This window comes from Ictalurus furcatus, chromosome 26, assembly GCF_023375685.1.
Source record: "Ictalurus furcatus strain D&B chromosome 26, Billie_1.0, whole genome shotgun sequence".
Lineage (NCBI taxonomy): Eukaryota > Metazoa > Chordata > Actinopteri > Siluriformes > Ictaluridae > Ictalurus > Ictalurus furcatus.
The window spans coordinates 17461370-17485876 of record NC_071280.1 but is presented as its reverse complement, the minus strand read 5'-3'; the positions used below and the strand labels follow the sequence as shown (position 1 = coordinate 17485876).

At 45.9% G+C, this 24507-nt stretch overlaps 1 protein-coding gene across 2 annotated transcripts; it reads right to left on the bottom strand.

Moving 5' to 3' along the window:
* Nucleotides 1–4: 4 nt before the first annotated feature.
* kif16ba (kinesin family member 16Ba) lies at nt 5–24487 on the bottom strand. Of its 2 annotated transcripts, XM_053616093.1 has the most exons (31): nt 23253–24487; nt 22072–22141; nt 21826–21939; nt 18552–18668; nt 18141–18238; nt 17632–17741; nt 17350–17492; nt 15824–15992; nt 15462–15593; nt 14906–15081; nt 14716–14781; nt 14088–14147; nt 13749–13868; nt 13420–13471; nt 11830–11967; nt 11011–11093; nt 10822–10910; nt 9356–9409; nt 8973–9174; nt 8175–8422; nt 7703–8084; nt 7069–7317; nt 5888–6228; nt 5206–5370; nt 4950–5055; nt 4185–4232; nt 3678–3722; nt 3430–3552; nt 3090–3179; nt 2915–2998; nt 5–1608 (listed from the first exon to the last, which is right to left on the bottom strand). In XM_053616093.1, the coding sequence occupies exons 1-31, from the start codon at nt 23297–23299 to the stop codon at nt 1444–1446; spliced, it is 4086 nt and encodes a 1361-aa protein (XP_053472068.1). In that variant the 5' UTR covers nt 23300–24487; the 3' UTR covers nt 5–1443. The 2 variants fall into 2 exon arrangements, with proteins under 2 accessions (XP_053472068.1, XP_053472069.1); XM_053616094.1 differs by lacking the exon at nt 4185–4232.
* Between the last annotated feature and the right edge of the window lie 20 nt (nt 24488–24507).

Genomic DNA, 24507 nt, shown 5'->3' with positions numbered 1-24507 from the left:
TAACAAACATACATACAAATGTATAAATAACCGAAAGCCTTCACGTCTTCAATCACCGTTGACAAACCATCGATCCCCGTAAGAGAAAAATAGTGCATTTCTTTCTTCTTTTTTTTTCTCCTTTTCTTACCGCTATGGCTTTTTAAATAGTCCGTCTCAAGTCTGAAACCCTGCGTCATAACTCAAATTCATACGCAGAACTAATCAGTGAATCATCTGGGGAAAAGAAAAGAAAAGTGGAAACGTGTCAGGAGAGGGGAACGAAACGAAGTAATTCTCTAAACTGTACAATCTTTTTCCCTTTCGTATTGCGTTATTAGAAGAAGCACCTTTATACACACTGCGCGATAATTTATACATTCGTACACATCATCTACACGTATGGCTTTCAGAGATATTATGGGCTGTGCACGTCCGAGTTATCGTTTAATTTCAGTACAAAGACAAAAATTGTTGTTTTTTTTACAATTTTTTTTTTTTTTATGTTCAACATGCTATACAAACAAATTCTAAACTATTAGCTGTGTGTTCTGGCATATTTCTTCAGGTTTAAATATACGGTGATCACTCCAGTGGAACTTAAACGGATTAGCGACCGAGGCTTTTTGGAAGACGTCAGCTGAAATGTTTTACTTCGTTCCAAAAGAGCGTACACCGGTACCACTATGGACAGTGATGGCAGTAATGTTGGTGGAGAAGAGATCAAGTTGTGCCATGGATGAGTGTTAGGATGTTGTAGGTGACGGTGTACTTGCATAGGGAATGTGCTGGGCTGGGATTCGCTTCCTGCTGTCCAAGCTGGCATGGTCACTGGACCAAACGCAGCAGTGCTGCTTTAAGAAGTCTGAAAAATTACATCAATAGCCTGTTCATGCGTTAATATTAGTGTTTTCATCCAAAACAAATGGCAAATTGTTTCGCATGATCACAAAATGTGTTACCCAAAAATAATAAGAAAGAAAATAATAATAATAATAATAATAATAATAATAATAGTGGATGAGCGCTAGTGCAGTTTGGTGTAGGCGAAACTGTAGCAAACATCAAACGTTGCCCGTTTCTTGATGATTGACTACATTTGTGTAAAATTTTAGTTTCTCCTGACCAATGCGCTAAAATCACGGCACAGTAACTCGTGTATCATATTTACCTCGGCGGCAACCAGACCAAATAGCTGCACATAATTTACACAGTCATTCATTGTTATTCTTCAGGTTGTTCTAGTAACAGAGCAGGTCTGGATGATGAGATCTAACACAGACAGTGATGGTCTGTTGTACATAGACTAAACTGCGGGACCACCAAAAGGCACTAAGGCTCGTACTTTGGCTTTCTGATACGTCTACCAGACAACCCTGGTGCTGTCCTGAGACTGTGTGGAGTGATATGTGCATGGACGTTTAGGAGTGACGGAGCGCGAGTGGAGATGGTTGTGGTCGTGGGTCAGCCTGTTCCGTGACTGCTGTAGTCGAACACTCCCTTCTTGAAGAAGGGCGAGATGTCACACACGGCATGTTTGGAGAGCTGCAGGCCCGAGTCGTCCGTTCGCAAAGGAGAGGAAGAGCAGGACGATGACATCAAGATCTGGAAGAAGTTTCTCAAGTAGCGCTGAGAGAGAGAGAGAGAGAGAGAGAGAGAGAGAGATTAAAAATTTAGCTACAGACATATAAAGAGAGTCGGCCAAATAAAGAGTAAGCTGACCCGCTATATGTAAAGAGAGAGACATCCAAACAAATATAAAGAGACGTTCAGATAAATCTAGAGTGAGACGGCCAGATGTAAATAAAGTCAGTCAGATACGTGTAAAAAGAGAGCCAGCCAGACGTAGACGTCCGGATAAACGTAAAAAGAGAGCCAGCCAGACGTAGACGTCCGGATAAACGTAAAAAGAGAGCCAGCCAGACGTAGACGTCCGGATAAACGTAAAAAGAGAGCCAGCCAGACGTAGACGTCCGGATAAACGTAAAAAGAGAGCCAGCCAGACGTAGACGTCCGGATAAACGTAAAAAGAGAGCCAGCCAGACGTAGACGTCCGGATAAACGTAAAAAGAGAGCCAGCCAGACGTAGACGTCCGGATAAACGTAAAAAGAGAGCCAGCCAGACGTAGACGTCCGGATAAACGTAAAAAGAGAGCCAGCCAGACAGCCAGACATAGACATCCAGATAAATGTAAAAAGAGAGCCAGCCAGACAGACATCTGGATAAATGTAAAAACGAGAGCCAGCCAGCCAGCCAGACGTAGACATCCGGATAAATGTAAAAAGAGAGCCAGCCAGACATAGACGTCTGGATAAATGTAAAAAGAGAGCCAGCCAGACATAGACATCCGGATAAACGTAAAAAGAGAGCCAGCTAGACGTAAACATCCGGATAAATGTAAAAAGAGAGCCAGCCAGACATAAACGTCTGGATAAATGTAAAATGAGAGCCAGCCAGACGTAGACATCCGGATAAACGTAAAAAAGAGAGCCAGCCAGACATAGACATCCGGATAAACGTAAAAAGAGAGCCAGCCAGGCAGATGTAAAGAAAGTCGGGTCAGGTAGATGAACCAAACAGACAGAAGATGTTTAAAAAATATATATTTAAAAAAAAAAGAAAAAAGAGAGAGGGGCGTGCAGATTCATGTAAACAGCCATCCTGCCAAAGATAAAAGTGTCAGACAGACAGACAGATGTGGTGAGAGAGAGACAGCCAGCCAGATGTAAAGAAATGGATTAAAAAGATAAGAAAAGAGAAAGGTAATATGAATACAATGAAAGGATGCAACAAGACAACATGAAGCACAATGAAACACTACAACTGTAGTTAGCTCATCACCACTAAACTCTCCCTCTCTTTCAACTCTTTACACATTACACAACTCTTCTGGAGTAACAATCGCTAAATCACACCATCACACTAGCGTCTTACCTCCAGGTGATTGCGTCTCTCAGCCACCATTCTCTCATCCCGGTTGCCAAATATTTTTTTCGGAGGGAACTCCAGCACTCCTAGCTAAAGCAAAGAAAAAAAAGAGAGAGGGAAATTTAACCGACCCATTAGACAGCTGTACGTGTGTGCGATCCTGCAAGGTTAGCGAGTTTACCTCTGGGTATTTCATTTTGAGGGATTTGTGCATCTCTCTGAAGCGGCTGTAGCGTCGAAACACAGTCCATGTTTCATCCAGAACTGTGATCTAACAACGCGCCGAAAGACACATTAGACTACAGAAACAACAAGCTCCATGTACGGTACTATATTACAGAGCTAAGCAATGTAGTTTGGAGAGAATGTGTGATTTACATGATTATTGCATTTTTAGCTAAATTAGCCTTGCTAGCTCCAGTACAAAGCTAAAGAAGATATGTAATGTCATTAAGGTTGGATGCCTCGGGTCCCGGAGCTGCTATTACAGCAGGATAAAAGCACAATCCTCTGAAACAAACCTTGACTTCAAACTCGTAGTGCTCGTCCTTGCCCTGTCCCCGGAGGACGTAGCGCGGGATGCTGATCTTCACCGGATCCTTCAAGCTGTCCGGACTTGGACTTAACGGTACTGACACAAAGCGCTAAACAACAATGTATAGAGCGAGATTTAGTTTATATAAATATATATATATATATATATATATATATATATATATATATATATATATATCTCCCACGTTTCTCACAGCTCATAGCGAGATCATACCTCATACTTCTGTCTACGTGGATCCACGGGATGTGTATGGGTGTTCTGTAACAAGATAATTCAATAAATCATTAGGGAACACCATTGTGTCAAGACCTTACGATGCACCCACCAAACCGGTGATGCATCTTTTAAAATAAATCAATATACATCACTTTAATGTACCAGACATTTGTTTGTTTGTACTTCCTGGAAAACAGCACTTTTGCCTCGTATTAGTGTTAACGAGAAACATCAGCATGGTTACAACTCGTGTACTTGATCTGGAGAACACACTCACGTTCAAGTACACTCGTAACACGTAGTCCGAAATGTTGAATAAACAGGCAACGTGTCAGTCTGGAGCATGCAAAGAGTCAGTGGTGTTTCCAAGAAGCAGAACAAATGATCCCCGTTTTATCCCTGTTAACCCGCTGCAAAGATCTATGGGTATTACGCAGGTTCAGAGCATGCAAATCATTCCCGGTTACACACCACCAGTGCTGATTGGACGAGGCGTCTGCTTACCTGCTCGTTCATTCTAACAGAGCTGTGCTCACTAACTTCCTCGTCCTCCTGTTGAGTTGAACACGACTTATTAAACCGGTGTAAAACACAGCTTTATTTATACCCTATCTCCTCTGTGAAACAATTCGGGTTCCGATCGGATTGTTTTCGATACCAGAGCCTGGATGGACGGAAGCGTTAGGGAATTAGTTTATTAAGTGTACGTTCACGTGTAGCAAGATTTGCGGAAATCTAAGTGTTGAAGAGGTACATGATCGCAGAAGGACTTCCTCCACTTCCACCAAAGCGAGTCTTACATCCAAGTGTTAATGGGCATTCAGTGCAAAACTGCAGTTTATTTCTGATTTGGCCAAGCAGGGGCTTCTTCTGTCCAGCCTGGGGCAAATCATGCATCCATCTATCCATCTTCCCTGCCACTGATCCTACACAGGGTTGCAGGGAGCCTGGAGGCTGTCCCAGGGGCCGCGGGGAGCCTGGAGGCTGTCCCAGGGGCCGCGGGGAGCCTGGAGGCTGTCCCAGGGGCCGCGGGGAGCCTGGAGGCTGTCCCAGGGGCCGCGGGGGACAATCTGGAAATGCAAATCAGCCTACAGCGCAAGTCTTTGGACTGGGGGCGGAAACCGGAGTACCAGGAGGAAACATGCTAACTCGGGTTTCAAACGGGATGCGAAGCCCCACCTCCAGAGGTGCAAGGGAAACGTGCCCCCACGTTTATAGTATTTTTTTTTTAAAGTATTTTTTTAAAAAGTACTGAGAATGTACGGATACCTGCAGCGACTCCGAGGACAGCGACAGACCGTTGTTATTGTCCGTGTTCTGCAGGTTCATCTGCCGCAGCCTCTTCTGAACCTCTTCTTCAATGTATGCTTTTAATCTAAACACACACACACACACACACACACACACACACAGAGTAACGATTCAATATAGGGTTTGCAAAATACCTAAGGAATAATGCACTCTGAAGGAAAATTATTCTCCTATAATAACGTGTATGTGTGTGTGTGTGTGTTTAAGCGGATACCGGTCGTCAGTGAGAGGCAGCACTGTGTTGAGACTCTGGATGGGGCTCATCGGACAGTTCCCCACATTGGTCTTCTCATCACTGCTCACAGAGAGGCTCCGCCCACTCGCCTCACTCTCACTGATCCTCTGCTTTAGCTGAGCAATTTCCATCTCCATCCTGACACTGACACACACACACACACACACACACACACACACAGACACAGAGAGACGTGTTAATGTGGAAGTCCAAACAGTATGGGGTAAAATATTTAAATGGTTTGTTTTATACCAAACTTGAGTGTTACATCAATTCTATATCAAAGATTACATAAAAAGATTCATAAACTTGATTGACAGCCTGCTGTCTAAAACTCCCTCAAGCAGCAACAACAACATAAAGTATTAGCACGGTAGCATACAGGCTAGTTCTCGCTTGTTAGCCGTCACTTGCAACGTTAGCTTCGGGATGTTACGGTAGTCATCACGGTCAGTCAGTTGGCGTTACCTTGCTAAGTTAGCTTGATAAGTAATCGGCCTTGTGATTGGTCGTTATGCGAACATTTTTCCCAGTGTAGCCCCGCCCACTTTGCATAGAAAGCAGAGACATATTCACAAATATGAATCAAACTAAGTTAGAATCTGTAGCATTTTTACACACACACACACACACACACACACACACACACACACACACACACCTCTTCTGGTCGAGCTCGGGTACCGCAGTGCTCCGTGTGCCGTTGTGTCCCATGGAGGCCACGATGCTCCTCCTGCGGGCCTCCTCGGCCTCGGGCTCCAGGCTGAGGCTCCGGCGCAGGGCCGAGTGTCTCCTCTGGAGCCGGGCCACCGCCTGCTCCAGCGCCTCCCTCTGCTGCTTCTCCCTCGTCTCCAGGATCTCCTGCTCTTTACGCCGCACCTTCTCCTCCTGCCGCGCCACGTTGGCCGTGAACTCGTAGGTCTGCTGCAGCTGCAGGAGCTGCTCGGCGCTGGCGCTGTGCTGAGACAGACGCTCCTGCTTCTCCTCCAGCTCCTTCTCGATCTGATGGAGGAGAGAACGAGGTCAAAAGGAGGAGAGTTAAACCAGCACTTTCTGCCTTTTAGAGTAAAAACACAAAGCACATGAAATAGTAATACGAGGAAATAGCGATACGAGTCTCGATTTTCCTTCATAGCTCGTATACAACTGAAGGCGTTCCACCATTATTTTAATGGATTCATTATTGAATTGTCCCGCATTCACAGTTCTACAGAGATGGTATTAGGAATATGGGGCAGTGGTGGCTTGACGGTTAAGGCTCTGGGTTACTGATCAGCCAAGCTGCCATGTTGGGCCCTTGAGCAAGACCCTTATCCCTCTCTGCTCCAGGGGGCGCTGTATCACGGCTGACCCTGCACTCTAACCCCAGCTTCCTAACATGCTGGGATATGCGAAGAAAAGAATTTCCCTGTGCTGTAATGTATACGGGACTAATAATAACTCATTCATTCATAAAACGTGCCTTACGTCAGCATTTTTGTCCAATTGGAAAAAGAAATATCAAGCATCCTGGATGCTGGATCACACGTTATTGCTGCGATTCTTTACCTATTAATTGTAGATAGGGGTGCCAATAATTTTAAAAACAGCGTTTAAGCCAAAAGTGGGGTTTTTTTGTTTGTTTTTTTTAACCAACAATTTTTGATCGATTTTATTTTTTAATGAAAAGCCCCTCCTGAAGAAGGAAGAAATCTGCTGCAGGAAGCAAACGTGTTTACTGCTGTAGAAAACGTAACGGAGATCCATAAAAACAAATACGTTTAAAAAAAAACAACACCCTTTTACACAGTTTGATCAGAGCGGACACTAATAATGACACAACACCAGTTCGTGTTTTCTGACCTGATACAGCATCTCGTCCAGTTCCTTCTCCACCAGCTCGGGGCTGCCCCCCTTCTCTCTGCCCCGCACTCTCTCCAGCGCCTCCTCGGCCCGGTGCAGCTCCTCCGACACAGCGGGCAGGTGGTTCTGATGCAGAGAGAGCAGCTGCCGCTCTTTACACTGCAGCCTGTGCTCGGCCTGAGAGAGCTGAGCCTCCTCCTGAAGGAGAGACAAGGAGTCCTGCGCCCCCAAAGCCACCGTCTCACGCACCTACGACAGGAGCGGGTCAGGGGGACATGGAGAGAATTACACATTACATTTCTTTCGCTAGTCCAACGCTTACTCGCTAGGTCAGCTTTTGCTAGCTTTGTCGGATTTCGATCGTCTCTAGATTTCCAAGTTAGTGCTCGCTAGGTTAAATCAATCCTGCGAACTCATGTTGCTGATACTTGAAGAGACTTGTTCAAGCATGAAGGCTTTGATGGAAGCTGGGTCAACATCAGAGAGGAGCAGTATCAACCTTGTGATTGGTTAGCTTTACCCACGATTAATCCCGCCCACTTTACATCAAAACAGAAACTGTGATTAAGATTAACTTTAATAAAAAAAAGCAGTCGGTATGAGACGTTCCACTAGAGACAGCGCGTCCTCCTACCTGTCTCTGTTTCTCCCTGTGTGCGTGCTGCAGGACTCCGAGGGCGGCGTGATCATTGGCCACCTCCTTCTCAAGCCGCTCCTTCTGCTGCGAGAGCCCCTCCAGCAACACGCTCAGCTCCTGCACCTGCTCCTGTTTGAAGATCTCGTACCGCTCCCTGGCACTCCTCAGCGCCTCCTCGCCCGCGTCCTCGCCGTCCACCCGCGCCTCCTTCGCGAGCAGCAGTCCCTCCCGGATCTCGGCGAGCGTCCGCTGCTCCTCCTCCAGGCGCCGAGCCTCGTCTCGGTTCAACAGCGCCGCCGCCTCCTCGCTCCGCTCCCGCAGCTGCTCCTCCAGACGACCCACAAGAGAGAGCTGCTCCCGCTCCCGCTCCTCCAGACGTCTACGTGTGGAACAGGTCATTTTTTTTTTTTTTTAAACGTGAAATTCTAAACGTGTTTTTACGTGAAGTGTAAGTGTTGTCAGGCTTCACCTCCTCTCCAGCTGGATTTTAACAGCCTGCTCTTCTCGCTCCCGTTTCAGACGTTCCAGTTCTCTGAAGAGCTCCGTCTGCTCGGCGTGTTCTCTCCTGGCCTGCACCTCCTCCTCCTCCTCCTCCTCCTCCTCTCGCGCCTCCGTTTCCTGCACCTCCCCTTCCTCCGACTCCTCCTCCAGATGCTGCTCCAGCTGCTGAGGTCTTCTCCTCTGTTTCTGCTCCTGCTGATCCCTGTGACGCTCCTCCTGGAAAGGGTTGAACCATCTCACTTTAGTGAATAATTCAGCAAAAAAAAAATACACACGCTTCAGTTCCCACCGTGACCAATTGGAAGATGCGCTCTGTGACCAATCAGAGTGTAGTTCCTGCCCCCAACCTCACCATAATGCTTTAAAACTCTTTTCCTTCCATTAACACCACTGTGACCATTCAGAGAGCAGTTCCCACCCCTAATTCTACGGTAACTATTCTTAACAAAGTTCCCGCCCCCTAACGTCACTGTAACCAATCTCCAAACAGTTCCCACCCCATGGCAACCAATCAGAGAGCAGTTCCCACCACTAATTCTACTGTAACTATTATATACAAAAGTTCCCACCCTCTAACGCCACATCAACTAATCTCTACACAGTTCCCCCCCCTAACCGTACAGGAACCAAACAACCTACAGGTCTCTCCCCTAACACCACTGTGACCAATCAGAGATCAGTTCCCACGTCTAATTCCACTGTAACTATTCTCTACACACTCATTATGCCTCTGTAACCAATCGCATCCCCCCCAACGAAGCCCCACCTGGAAGCGCTCCTTCTCAGCCAGCAGGTCCCTCATGCGGCTCTCGATGTCCTGGCTGCGTTTGCGCAGACTCTCCTCCTGCCTGCGGATGCGCAGCTGCACCTGCTCAGACTCCTTCCTTTGAGACTCCACCTCCTGCTGCATGCGCTCCAGCTCCGCCTTCTCACACTTCTGCTTCTCCTCCATCTCCTTTATCAGACGCCTGTGGTGCGCGCGCACACACACACACACACACACACACACACACACACACTCCATAACCACCTTAGATTATGATTCATTTACATGTTTTGGCTTCCCCCCAACCCCACCCCCCCCCCCCCACACACACACACACACACACACACACACACACACACACACACACACACAACACCACAGACCTTTTGTGTTCGAGCTTCTCCAGCTCTTCTCGCTGCTGCCTCTCAAACTCCAGTCTGGAAAACACGACACACTGTTAACCGAGCAAACACACACACTTTTAACATGTCACTCAAATAGCAAACAATCAGAACAGACAGTTTTACCACACTGCACAATAAACACACACACACACTTTTAACATGTCAATCAAATGGCAAACAAACAATCAGAACAGACAGTTTTACCACACTGCACAATAAACACACACACACACACACACACACACGTGCAGGAAATGAGCTGCCTCATACAAAGCAATGAGCATCAACACACACTTACACACTTATACTCGGCGTGCATCACAACTCACGCTACATTCACAAGGACATTTTAAGATCCGTCAAAAACATGTTTGTTTTAGGTGTGTCTGGGTATAGATGATTTTTATGCTGTTTCCCCAGCCCTCTTATCCCCCCTCCCCTCCCCTCCCCTCCATTCCCATCCCCCCTCCCCAAGACCAGAAATCATGTGACCCAAAAATGGATTTAAACATGGATATCCACATCCTGAAACATCCCCAATTGAGTGAAACACGGTCGCCTCAGATGTTTAATCCTTAAAATGTTGAACTCAGTTTGTGCAGTTTGTAAACGGACGTCGAGGCGTCATGTTTACGCGATGCCGTACGTTAACGCCCGTTCCATTGAAATCGAAATCAAAATCAATTGGCAAACGCTGCATTTGTGACAGATTCTAAAATGTCCTTAAGCAAGAATCGTAGTCAATGCAAACAAACAAACAAACAAACAAACAAATAAATAAATAAAATGGAGAATAAACGTTGTCAGTAGGCAATGGGCTGCATTAAAGAACAAAAACTCACACCTAACACTGACATTAAAAAGACAGCTGATGTTAGGACACTTTTTTTTTTTGGGGGGGGGGGGGGGGTCATTGGTTGGTCTACCTGAGAAAGACCGGTCCCTTTTCTGTGTAGAGACTGTGATCAGGGAAGTTCAGAAACACAGCATTAAAACACTGCGGCTGAAGACTCGCACTCACAGAATAATGAAAAACAAGCCTTGTCAGACTCGTTCAGAAAGCGTCTGTCCGTTCTAAACACCTGACGCCCTTGGAAAGAAAGACTTGCTGCAAAATCTCAGGCGCAGAAATGGAAAACGGAAATATCTGAGGTGCGTTTTGGCCAAACGCTGGCATCTCAAAAAATAATACAAATCACCCAAAGATGCTAACATTATCTCAACGTTCGATATAAGCTAGCAAGCGGACTTGTTCCTGTTGGGTTTGGCTCGTCGTTAGCGACGTTAGCATATCTGGGTGAAGTAGGTCTTTAAATCCGGGCGCAGGCGAGCGGTACCAGGGACGGCATGCCGGGAGAGACAGAATTGGGGAGGAGCACTACGATGGGAGGAAGAACAGGAGGAGGAAGCAGAATCAGCACACGTACACGTACAGAGCTGCTTACCCAGGGTTGTAGAGCATGACCGTAGAGAGGTTTTCACAGGACTTGGAGAGATCGGTCATAGAGAGACTCAGCGTGCTGAGCAGACCGCTCTGGAAAACAAAAACGAGGAGAATAAAATGCCAAACTAAATGTAGGTAAAGAGTGAGAGCTTGCAGAGTGAAAGTAAAAGAGAGAGAGAGAGAGACTGACCTTCCTCTTCTCACGCAGTTTGGCTGCCTCTTTAGGATGGTTAAATCTGAACATGTTGGTCCTGCCCAGCAGGATTACAGCACCTTGGAACAGAGATGTTCAAAGTCCACACAAACACACAAACAAGCAGAACGGCCCAAACTACTGACCGGACAGATAGAGGAATGAAAGATAAGAGAAAGAGACAAGAACCAAACACTGTAAGACCGGGGTATGTCCAGATACCGGGTAAAGTCCGGGTTTCAAGCGAGATTTCTAGCACAATTTCGTTGCAGATTTGTTTTTCCCTCCATAAACGTTCACAGTGAGATGCTAACTTCCACAATAGGAGGGCAGGCGAGCCAATCTTCAACACTGAGGTCACGACAAGGTCATGTTCTTATTTTTAAATCATTTTTACAGCATTTGGCGGACGCCCTTATCCAGAGCGACTTACATTTATCTCATTTATACTACTGAGCGTTTGAGGGTTAAGGGCCTTGCTCAAGGGCCCAACAGTGGTAGCTTGGCAGTGCTGGGGCTTAAACTCCTGCCCTTCTGATCAGTAACCCAGAGCCTTTTTCCTTCTTCCCAGTCACACTAGCTGTCTGTCATTCATTGTGATGGAATTTGTCATATTGACCAATGAGCTCGATGAGCATGCTCTCCTGTATCACGTAAAAATCAGCGCAATCAGACTACAACATCATATCGAGACTGTCCTACAGGTTCAAAGGGTATATCAGGACGAAACCCATTACATATGTGACAGCTCATCGTTGCCTGCCAATCGTGCACCCGCAGCTCGACACAGAAAGTAAGACGGAGCGTCTAGCTGACCTTGGTTGAGTTGGCAGGGTTCGGTGACGTGAACACCGTTGACGGAGCATTGTGACTCGTTCAGAGGGATCAGCGTCACGGTGCCATCCTGATTCTCAAACAGACAGTGTTCGCTCTCCAGTCCCAAGCCATGCAGAACTGAAGAGAGAGACAGAGTGAAATCTTATCACGCTGTGATCTAAAAAGTGCTGAAAGGATCCATCTGGCGGGTGAGATCGGCTGACTGACATCTTTGAGAAGCATGTGGCGAGAATAAATAAATCAAAAAATTAAAAAGGCAGCACCATTCTCTGACTCTGCAGGTGGAAGCCACAGGAGGCGAGTGAGCGGTTTAGAAACTCTTTTATTCCATTGCGACTAACAATACTTTACACTCTATGAAATGTTTCATGGGAAGCTGTTCGGGCTCCTGTGTGATCTTTTGCTGTGTGATGTATAAACTTTTTCTTGGACAGTGAAAGTGGTAGTTGATGGGTTGGCTGGTTGGTTGGGAGGGACGGAGAGGGATCCGTCAGGTGAAAAGGCAGATTCAGTGATTGGCTTAGTGGTTGGTTGGGCGATTTGTTGGTTGAGTGGTTGGTCAGGTGACTGACTGAGCAGTTGGTTGGTTGGGTAATTGGTTAGTTTGTTGGGTGATTGATTGATCGGTATGGACTTGTGTAAATTCATTTGGTAATTGTTTGTTTAGGTGGAGTTGGTGGATTGGTATGGTCTTGTATAAATTGGTTGGTGGGTTGTTTTGGTGATTGGTTCATTGGTTGATGTTTGGATAGCCGTTTTTTGTGAGGTTGATTGGTTTATCTACGCCATCAGCTGGCACGTTTGGCAGTGGGCATTACTGCTCTGCTCCTCACCTATACCCCCAGGGTTTCCTCATCCGCCCGTTTATCGTATTATTCCAACGGTGACCTATACTCATGTATCTACTCAAACTGAGGCTCATCTGTCTACCATACCCTCTGTGGAGGTCCCGTTAATATTACCATATTATCCTTCCCCTACTGATTATTCTCCGACGAGTCCTGTCCCCTCCCCAGTGTATGATATATATATGATAGTGATTCTCAATAAACTACATACTCTGTCACCCTTGTGTTCTCTAAATGTATTCCCGTAGGTCTTTTCTGTGTGTGGATTGGTTGAGTGGTTTGTGAGTGGTTGCATAGATGGAAAGGTCGGTTGTTATGGTTGGGCGAGTGGCTGAGAAGGCAGATGTACGGTTTGCTGTGTGGTCACTGGTTAGTCAGTTTGGTCTTGTGTGGATTGGTTGGAAGGTTGGTTAGTTGGTTTGGTTGAGTGTGTGACTGGGTGATTCATGAAAAGGATGATGGTCGGTTTGGTGCTTGGTATACTGCGTGGTTAGTTGAAAGTGCGTTTGATTGGTTAAAGAGGCTGGCTTTGTGATCATGACCTCAGGACATGCAAAGAAAATTTTTTTTACAGCAATACATTGACCAATAGAGATTCTATTCTACAATATAATGAAAATGGGAAAATGTTACGTCATTAGTCCATCCCACTGCAACAGCAAGAACTCCATAACTACACTACGCTCTATTTAGAGGAGAGTCTTGACCCAGACAAGCTTACCGATGTCCTGTTCATTAACGGCGTCTTCCCGGCCTACGAACGTCCTCCCCTCCTGCAACAACACACCAGAACCCAGATCGTAATGACAAAAGATTCTGCTCCAATCTGTAACCAAAACTTATCAGCCTATAACGGGATTAGGCTAGACTTATGAACTCGTAAATTCCTCAGAACACAACAATCTTCCTGAACCCCGGGCCGTGGAAAGTTCCTCTGTACACCGACACCGTGACCGAAACCATGAGACTTCAGGGATGAATTTAGATTTACAACTAATGGCTTCAGACTGTAGTGGGTCTTTATGAAAAACTGTGTTTTGGAAATCACACCTTTAAGTGGTAGAGGATGATGCCGGTGCTGAGCAGGTCGTCGTCGATGCCGATGAGATGAGGAAGTTCCGAGTCCAGGATCACACCAATCCCTTCCTTCCTCAGAGCTAGAGTCTCCTCCTACCACACACACACACACACACACACACACACACACACGGTGAGGTTACAAACATCAACTGGTCAGAGAAATTACTAACATAGCCCTTTGTGACTAAAACTACTGGAAGTAGCCATGGTCCCAAACTGTGTGTGTGTGTGTGTGTGTGTATATATATATATGACAGCATGGCTAAAAATGATTTTATTTACAGAAACAGTGCTGAAGATTGTCAGTACCTTAAGAATGTTCTGTGTTTCATTCCATTTGTTTGCCCACTCCTTTGTCAGTTCCAGGACCTAAGAACAAAAAATGAATGAATACATGAAAGAAAGAAAGAAAGAAAACAATGAAAGAAAAGAAAAAGAAAGTAAGAAATGAAAGAAAGAAGAAAAGAAAGAAAGAAAAGAATAAGAATGAAAAGAAAAAGAAAGGAAAGAAAGAAAAGAAAAAGTAAAGGAAGGAAGACAGAAAAAAAGGAAAATGAAAGAAACCCAGAATGCAATCCAAAAGAGAGAAAAAAAACAAGGGGAAAAAATAAAGGAACAGAAATGGAAAGGAAACAAGAAAAGTAGACGTTAAGAGAAAGCAAGCAAGATGAAAAGAAAAGGAAAATAATAAAACAGGACGAAGCAGGAAAAGAAATCGAGTAAAAAGAAAATAAGCAGGAAAACAAGAAAAAGAATGTAAGAAGAGAAAAAAATAAAGAGAAAAATAAGGAAGGAAGGACGGCAAAAGCAGGAAATTTGATAGAAAATGGAAAGATGCAAGAAAGCAAGGAAAAAAGAGAAAGAAAGGAAAGGACAGGAAGTAAGAAAGGTAAACTGAGTGTTTCTGGCGGCGCTGCTGATTAAAGGCGGGGTTTACCCGAGCCTCGTTCTGGTGCAGTTTCTGCTCCATACTCAGAGCTGTGGGTGAATCCAGAAGTGCTATCTGAGGAGATGAAAATACAATTAAATAATGAATTACTGCCCTGAACTCTCAAATCCGCACTCGGCGCTCTGAAAGCGAGCTACGAAGAGCATCCTGTATTTTTATTTCTGATAAAGCCCCCGACCTGATTTCCCTGTACGAGCAGGGCTTTGAGGCGAGCGATCTCGGCTCTCAGCTCCCGGATCAGCCGCACGTTGGCGTCCTCGTTGATGGTGGGTTTGTTGATGATGTTTTTGGCGCGGTTAGCGTAGCGCAGCGTGCTCAGGGTCTCGCCGTAGTTCACGTCCGCAGGCGAGATGGCTGAGAGGAAAGCAGGGGGAAAGAATGTATATTACACCGTATATTATACCGTACTGCACTCTAGAATGCGTCTCTTGTCGCTGTGATGTCCAGCCAAAAGTGGATCAAAAACACGATTATCTAAATATAAACAATAACGCCAAAGTAGAATTTTTAATTTTTTTTAACCCTGGGGATCTGGACACCTACATGAGAAGCATCTTGTACTGCTAATCTGCTAACAGAGCTAGCACGAAGCCTAGCACGTGACATGTATATCCATTTTTAAAAACGTGGGGTAGAGCGTATAGTCGTCTGTAGGCTGTACGCCTCAGACAGATATCTATATAAATACACTTTAAGAGCACTATTTGTGTCGGCTTGTGTCTTCAGCTACTGACTGGCGATCATGATGGTTTTGGAGTTTCCTCCCAGACTGTCTTTGAGAAGCCACGTGAGGACAGAGTCTCTGTAAGGGACAAACACCTGCTTCTTCTTCAGATGGCTGCTCCCGCCGTCCTGAGACATATCGGCTAGAGAGACAGAGGGGACAGACGGAGAGAGAGAGTTAGCGAGATAGTCTACTCGTGTTCATCACTATAAACATAGCTGCCACGTGTCAGAGCGCCATCCCAATGTAAGACAAGATAGCGAGTGATGGGGAATAAATAAATGCCATATTTGCAGAGTGCGATAAGTTACGATGACTCTGAAGACTGTCCCAAACACGAAGGCTCCTTTACGGTTAAAATTCTGCCCTTACCCAGGGCAGATATGACGTTGCCGAGGGTAACCAAGCTCTTGTTGATGTTGCCTCCTTCTTTGAGGCGAACGCCGGTGGCGCCTGTTGCGTCTGCTCTCTCGCTGCCTGCCAGATCCACCAAGTGAATCTTACTCACTGTTTCACACGGCATCTCCGCATCGAACTTCGCCTGGAGAGAGAGGGAGAGAGAGGGAAGAAGGAGAGGGAGAGAAGGGGAGAAAGGGGGGGAGAAGGGGAGAAAGGGGGGGAGAAGGAGAGGGGGGGAGAAAGGGAGAGAGAGAAAGAAAGAGGGGAGGAGGAGAGATAGAGGGAGAGAGAGAGAGGGGAGAAGGAGAGATAGAGGGAGAGAGAGAGAGGGGAGAAGGAGAGAAAGGGGGAAGAAGGAGAGGGAGAGAAGGAGAGGGGGAGAGAAAGGGAGAGAGAGAAAGAAAGAGGGGAGAAGGAGAGATAGAGAGAGAGAGGGGAGAAGAAGAGAAAGGGGGGAAGAAGGAGAGGGAGAAAAGGGGAGAGAGAGAGAGAGAGGGGAGAAGGAGAGAGAGGGGAGAAGGAGAGAAAGGGGGGAAGAAGGAGAGGGAGAGAAGGGGAGAGAGAGAAAGAAAGAGGGGAGAAGGAGAGATAGAGGGAGAGAGAGAGAGAGGGGAGAAGGAGAGAAAGGGGGGAAGGAGAGGGAGAGAGGGATAGAGAGAGAGGGGAGAGAGAAGGAGAGGGATAGAGAGAGAGGGGAGAGAGAAGGAGAGGGGGAGAGGGATAGAGAGAGAGGGGAGAGAGAAGGAGAGGGAGAGAGGGATAGAGAGAGAGGGGAGAGAGAAGGAGAGGGATAGAGAGAGAGAGGGAGGGAGAAAGAAGGAGAGGGAGAAACAGACAGGAAGGTGGTTTTGTCTCTTGATGCTGTTTATTGCTTCTTATATTGTTTTATTTCATTTTATGTGCATTTCATTTCGCTGCTGTTTGGATCGCCCTGCGGTTCTTTTATAGGACTTTTACACGCTAATTACATGCTTCATTTTACAGCACGACTGTAACTAACCACCAAACGCACCAGCCGTTCATCCACTTACATTTACAGCCTCGCAGTGTAACCGTGATCAGCTAGCGATGTTTAACACTTTCTGTTATGGGGCTTTCAGCTAAACACTCCAATCACAACCTTGTATAAAAGCACACTAGCTTAGCCTGAAATACATCATAACCTTTCCTTATAAAAGAACGAACAGAAACAGTGTTTCCTCATCTAGCTGGCTACTGATTCGTGTAAATGCAGCCAGATGACCATGTCCAATACCTTGTTTTTTAGGAATTATTACCTTTAGCTGACACACCAATGGCAGACCCTCGTCCTCGCACTAGCCAGGTTATATAGCTTTGCTTGGAACGCGTATAAAATAATGCAAACACCCGTGTTTAGATTCGTTATAGTTTCAGGAAAGGACTGTAACGCGTTCCAGGCTACAACGAGGGAGTTAAAGCCTGTTAACTAATGATAAAACAGATTCCAACGACTCCGCCCTCTGAGGTGCGTGGGTTACCTGTGTGAAGTTGATGGTGAAGATGGCGTGCGAGCGGCTGCTGGCGTCGTTCATGCCGGTGCTAGCTGTCGTGCGGTTGATGTTTCCCGCCTCCATCAGCTCCTCCACGTCGCCGTAGTTCTGGACCAGGTGCTTCGACAGGTCTGAGACACGACAGAGCAGCACTGCGACTCGACATCCACACTAGACTGCGTTTTAATTCAACTAAACGCTATGTAGCGCATATAATAGCGCGGTCTGGTCGAAAAAGGTGTGAGTGTGAGTAGTGTAAATCGGTCCTACCTTCGACGTAAGGGCCGTCTTTCGGGTGCTCTCGTACTCGCAGGTTATACGTCTTCGCCAGCTTTCTCCTCAGCAGGTCTCGCACGCGCTCGTTATAGATCTCCAAATAACTACGTTTGAAAACAATAACAAAAGAAAAAAGATATCTGATGGGGCTGAGGCATACGGCTGTGGGTCATCAGCGTAGGGGAGGTTCACAGCGCATGAAGTCATCCATCAGTATCCATCCATCCATCCATCTTCCGTACCGCTTATCCTACACAGGGTCGCGTGGAGCCTGGACCCTATCCCAGGGAACCCAGGGCACACCCTGGACGGGGTGCCAACTCATCACAGGGTACATTCATACACTACGGACAATTTTAGAGACGTACCTAGAGCAAACCCCCAATCTTCACAGGACTACGGTTTGTACATGTGCGTATACATCTATGACGCAAGAACCCTTTTTCCCTTCGTGGATGACTCCTGACTTTTAGACGCTGACCTCTGACCCTCATGTCACCCACCTGACTTCCGTACGGAAGGAGGCTTCATCACGACGGGTCATACCGGTTATCCGGGTGAACAGGCCCTCGCAAATCCTCGGGATCAGCCCCACGTCTCCCTGCAGTGCAAACACAAAGCGACCGAGCGGCGTTACAGAAAGTTAAAGGAATTGTCCGGCCAAACAAAAAAAAATAAATAAAAAGGTTTAAGTCGAAGTACAGTTCCCCGCTCGTGGAAAAGACATGCTTGGTGTTTTGCTTTTTCGGTTTCGCATGAGAGATTTTCCCCCATTTAGGCCGTTTTACATAAGTAGCTCGTGAGATCAGAAATATCGGTCTGGGATTTTACAGAAGTGAAGAGAGAACGAGGCATTTAGCCGGCTATTGTATGTAAAATGATTCGCGAGAAGAGGAACAGGTCACTTCTCTTACCTGGTTGCCCATCATGGTGTAGGACTTCCCCGAGCCCGTCTGTCCGTAAGCGAAGATGCAGGCGTTGTAGCCCTCGAACGCTGCCTTGAGAACATCTGAACCCAGATCCTTAAAGACCTAAAAGAGGAGCACATGGTGGAAAATGACTTGACAGGACATTACCTGTGTAGCGGAGACTGTTAAAAGCCTCAAGAAAAAGCACACTACGGCGTTCCACAAGGCTCCGCTTTAAGCCCGCTACCGTTTTCTCCTTCACGTCCATATAACATGTCACGGCATAAAATTCGGAGACTAAAACGATACACAAAAAGATCTGGTTGCTTGAAAATAATCACCTCCGCCCTCATACCAGAGGAAGCTATAAATAAAATAGGAAGTGATGGAGACTAGGAGATGAGTGTAGACTTACAGAGGGGTTACTGATACGTCTTAGAAAAATAAAAATAAAAATCAATTACGGAGAAGGCTGATGTTTGACCAAAACTACGAAGGATCTGGACGAGAATCTTTTCAGAGTTGGAAAACCCTGCGAGATTTTTAACAAGTGCGAGACCAGTCTTTGGTTCTGCTTGGCATGGGGTGATTTTTATACCCTTCCAATTAGTGGGATCATGAATGTTCATGGTATACGCAGCTAGCTGATATTTAAGAGCATCATTAATTAGTATCTCTTGCCAGGCCTACATGCCATCTCCAGGTTCGTTAGCTAACGAATTAGCTGAAAACAACACCGTTATGGCCCACATGAAGGCAGGTGTTAATGCAAACAAGCAGCTGCACAACAACTCAACAAGATCAGTCCAGCGGAAGCGTTGCTGGGTTTCATGATCAGGGGGGTGTTGGACTGAAGGTAAGGAGGTGGACCCCTTCGGTAGCCAAGTCTGCCAAAGGTTAGCGATCTAACATACCCAACGTTCTTATGTTTCTGAAGATCTGAATTAGCCAGATTAAGAAGGAGGATTAGGGTCGGAATTAAGACCGTACGCCAAATCCATGTTTTTCCACTTCGTGCTTCAGGGACACCAAATTCTCCTCGATGATCTGCGCATGCGTTGTGATTCGCTGACCTACATTCATACTAAAACAAAACAGGCTCGACCCAAAAGGTAGGAGACCAGATGATAAGCTGATTTAGGAGCCCGAGTACAAACGTTCCCAGAACAGACCTAATAAGTCTGGACCGTTTTCTGTTAAAGCCCCAGCGAGAACGAGTTGTTCGCGTACGTGAATACGTGAAAGAAGCCTTTAACGGCTTTCAAAAGTCTCTCAAAAACGTATGTTTGAGGGCGGAGCTACATACGCGCACAGTTTGTGAGGTCTCAAACTGACTTGACCTATCGTGGTTCAATACGCAAACTCTTAGCGGTTAAAGATGAATACATGGTTAGCATAACGTTTTAGCCGCAGAACCGGTGTTACAAGCTAGCTAGCGAAGTCGTCCAATGCTAATGATTTACAAGTGGTGGATGTTACGGTAATATCTCATCAAGACTTGATCGCTGGTATCGACCTAGCTAGGTATCCGATATGGCAAGAGGAGAAGGGTGTGGTTCTAATTTGCATATTCATGAGTATTCATGGTGTTCATGTGTACAAATGTTCCTAAACCATTCAAATGATTTCCTGAGCATGAATGGACATTCGAACAATTTATTGTCCTACATAACTGTTGTAAAACGCAGCTCACGTTACTTTGTAGAACAGGTCAGTCCGGTTTATTAACAAGTCACAACTCGACCACAGTTATAAAACCGCCAGACAGCCGGTACGTGGGCCTTCAGCAAAACCTGAAACCTGTTAGAAACTTATTCAAATGGCCTTGGAAACACCTCCACACCTTCCCTCTCATTAATAATGTCAGGATTCTCTTAATATGCAGGAAAAATCAACTTAGAAACTATTTTCATCCTTATATTCTCAGCTATAAAGCGCATAAAGACTTGTCTGTTGAAAACATCTCGTATCTCATGACGGAATATCTCATGATAGAACTCGGGATAGTTTTTGGATAACTAACGATCGCTCAGGATACCTCAGGATTGTTCACAATATCTCATGATATCTCGGAATAGCTCATGGTATCTCGTGCTCTCTCTCTCTCTCTCTCAATGTCTCGTTATGTATCAGGGTAGCTCATGATAGCTCAGGGATTAGCTCATAACGTCTCTGAGGACACTTCATGATATCTCAAGAAAAAGCGCACAATATCTCCAGAACGCCCATGACATCTCAGGAGATCGCATGGTTGTTGGAATAGCTCGGGATATCTCATGCTATCTCAGGATATCTCATGCTATCTCAGGATATCTCATGCTACTTGGGATAGCTCAGGATGCTCAGGATATGTAAAATTATCCCATGCTATCTCAGGATATCTCATGCTATCTCAGGACAGCTCATGATACTTGGAATAGGTCAAGATGCTCAGGATATCTCTGGATATGTCAAGATATCTCATGCTATCTCGGGACATCTCATGCTACTTGGAATAGCTCAGGATATGTAAAATTATCCCATGCTATCTCAGGATATCTCATGCTATCTCAGAACATCTCATGCTATCTCAGGACATCTCATGCTACTTGGAATAGCTCAGGATGCTCAGGATATGTAAAATTATCCCATGCTATCTCAGGATATCTCATGCTATTTCAGAACATATCATGCTATCTCAGGACATCTCATGCTATCTCAGGACATCTCATGCTATCTCAGGACATCTCATGCTACTTGGAATAGCTCAGGATGCTCAGGATATCTCATGCTATCTCAGGACAGCTCATGATACTTGGAATAGCTCAGGATGTTCAGGACATCTCTGGATATGTCAAGATATCTCATGCTATCTCAGGACATCTCATGATACTTGGAATAGCTCAGGATGTTCAGGACATCTCATGCTATCTCAGGACATCTCATGCTATCTGAGGACATCTCATGATACTTGGAATGGCTCAAGATATCTCTGGATATGTCAAGATGTCTCATGCTACTTGGAATAGCTCAGGATATCTCTGGACAGCTCATGATGTCTTAAAAAAAGTGCTTAATAACTTGGGATATCTCATGATATCTCATGACATCGTATAACCTCAAGACAGTTCAGGACAACTCAGATGATCAGCCTTTTGTCTATAACCAGGACAGCACAAGTTCAAGTCCAGTGCCATGAGTAAGACATTAAAAACCCTTAAACACACCAGGGACAGTACAGACCCCCGTCCCAACGCGGTCATGTTTGGGCTAATAAATATTCTACCGAATTTTAAATCACCTTCTCCTGCGAGACGAATCTGGTGCTGCTGCGGTCGCCCGAGTCGTAGGAGAAGTCGTACGTGAACGTTTTAGTTCTCTCTCTCACCGAGTCGCCCGTCACGCCGTCGGGGATCTGGAGTGCACGAGAGAGACGATGAATCATGAATGTGATAAAGGTGTTGGTGCGGTTCACATTTAACGGATCTTTTTTTATTATGGGATCTTTCAGCAGCAGCAGGAGGAAGGATGCCTCTGTATTTCTTACTTTTAAGTTGGTAATGGTCGTCTTGTTTCCGTCCATCTCGATGATGCCCTGGGCCGAGAGCTCCTTCTCCCTGCGGAGGAGAAACGAAAAACAAGGTTTGGATCAGACGAGTCACGGAGAGCTCATCACACCGTCACGTTTCCCGCTGCGGCGGCTTTTTACGAACACCGTCACAGCACTTTAAACCAATCGATCGGTCAGAATCAAATTTGTACCTCACAGCTTAAATCTAAAAAAAACACCTGGAGACTGACCAGGAATTCATCCAAATTCACAGAGAGGGTTCCTTCAAAAAGTCACCCACTGCATGCACACTCCTTATCGAGCAACACACACACACACACACACACACACACACACACACACTCGCACAAACACACACACACACACTCGCACAAACACAGACAGACTTCCACTCAGGAAGAGATGTTAATTAGCTGATTAGTTGAATCAAAGAAAGACGGTAATAAAGGATGGACAGGAAGGAAGGAACAGAAGGACAGACAGACAGGAAGGACAGGATGGGAGGAAGAATGAACATGACGGATGGACAGACAGACAGAGGAATAAAGGACAGACAGATAAACAGACACACAGGAATGAAGGACAGACACAAAGGAATGAAGGATGGAAGGAAGAATGAACATGAAGGATGGACAGGAAGGACAGACAGACAGACACAGGAATGAAGCACAGATAGGAAGGAAAGGAAAGAAAAAAGGAAGGAAGGACGGACAGACGGACGGAAGGGGAGGGCAGACAGACAGGAAGGGAAGGAAGAATAGACAGGAAAGAAAGACAGAGAGACAGACCAAATGAAATGAAGGAAGGAAGGAAACAAAAAGCAAGAAAGAGGAAAAGAAATGAGAGAGAGGGAGAGAAAGGAAAGGAAGAACGAATGAGGACAAACACAAAGAAAGCAAGCAGGAAACAGAAAAGGAAAGAAAGAAAAGTGAACAGTGATAAATCACAGCTGGGTAAGAATCCCGGATGCCCCCTGACGCAGTGGGGCAGTGCGGTGTAATGGTGAGGGATAGCGGGCTTGCTCACACTACACGGTGCACTACAGGTGAAGCAGAGCGGCTGCGTGTAAAAACACTGGAGCGGGTGAAGACTGCGCCTCGCCTGCATTTCAGCGGTCAGGATCAAAGGATCAAAGGGTCTGCGTGTCGCGCGCTCACCGTTCGTTCATGGGCCGCACGCGCACTGCCACACGCACCGATGCCATGTTCGCATCCCCGGTGTTTCTCCTCTTCACTGCACTGCACTTCAGCTCCTCAGAACATGACCGACAGCCTCGGACCTCCTCTTCATCAAACACCCGGAAACCGCAAACAATAATATCCCTAAACCCAGCTTCGTAAACGTCCCGGTAAACGTCCCGGTAAATGTCCCGGTAAACACCGACAAAGCCCGGACCTCCTCACAGCACCGTCATTACAGCGACAGAGCTGAAACAATAAGGAGAGAAATATCTAGTGAGTGTTCAGCTTCAGTGTTACACAGCCTGTTCTCTGCCTCTGTTTACTGCCTGTGTGTGAAAGCGCCGCTTCCAAACCAAAACACACACTCACACACGCTCTCATTACCGCCACCTGCCGGACAGGAGGAAGCCCACTGACAGCGACTGCATTTCAAATACACATATAGTGCACTACCTAGGGTGTGTAAGCACACTGTTTTACATAGTGCAGCAAATAAAAATACACAAGTACAATTATTCATGAAGTTAAAATCACAGTGAAAGCGTTCAACATAAAACATTCCTCTCTGCAGGTGACCCATACACCCAATACAACAAGCAAACTACAGTAAGAGTTCATGAAACAGAAGCAAGGTACAGAGGAGAGACTACAATAGGCTGCCCTAAAGGGAGCTAAGATGAGCATCTACATAGATCTACAGCAAAAATTAAACACTGGTTTACATTCTTCCAGTTTTGCAGGTGTGCCCATGGCATTTACCCACCACCATGACTCATGACTTTTAATGCAAACTGCACCTGGAAACATGAATGGAGAGATGTACCAGGACATAATAGAGGAGAATGTGTTGGAGACGACAGAAGGGAAAGACAGACAGACAAGAAGGAAGAAAGGAAACAAAACAAAGGGATGAAAAAGAAACAGGAAAGCGAAAAGAAAGTGAGAAAGAAAGAAAGTGAATCTTGGGAGAACATGGACATTCTTACAAGGCAACAAGCCCAAACATACAGCCAAAATAACTCGACATATAATAAATAAATAAATAAATAAATAAATAAATAAGAAGGTGAAGGTGCTTGCATGGCCCAGTCAATCTCCTGACTTTATTTAGGGAGGATTTTGACGTTGTGAGTCCATCGGAGGGACCCTCATAACCTTGGGGAATTGGAATTGCCAAAAGGAATATGGACCATAACCGAACAGCTCAAAAACACATACAGGTCTGTCTCAA

What these genes read in the sequence shown, in the direction of transcription:
- kif16ba (XM_053616093.1), bottom strand. Translation starts at nt 23,299, where the DNA reads ATGGCATCGGTGCGTGTGGCAGTGCGCGTGCGGCCCATGAACGAACG. An exon ending in AGACGGCCCTTACGTCGAAG is followed by an intron (nt 17,493 to 17,631) that starts GTAGGACCGATT and finishes GTCGTGTCTCAG; the next exon opens with ACCTGTCGAAGCACCTGGTC. An exon ending in CAACGTCATATCTGCCCTGG is followed by an intron (nt 15,594 to 15,823) that starts GTAAGGGCAGAA and finishes CTGTCTCTCTAG; the next exon opens with CCGATATGTCTCAGGACGGC.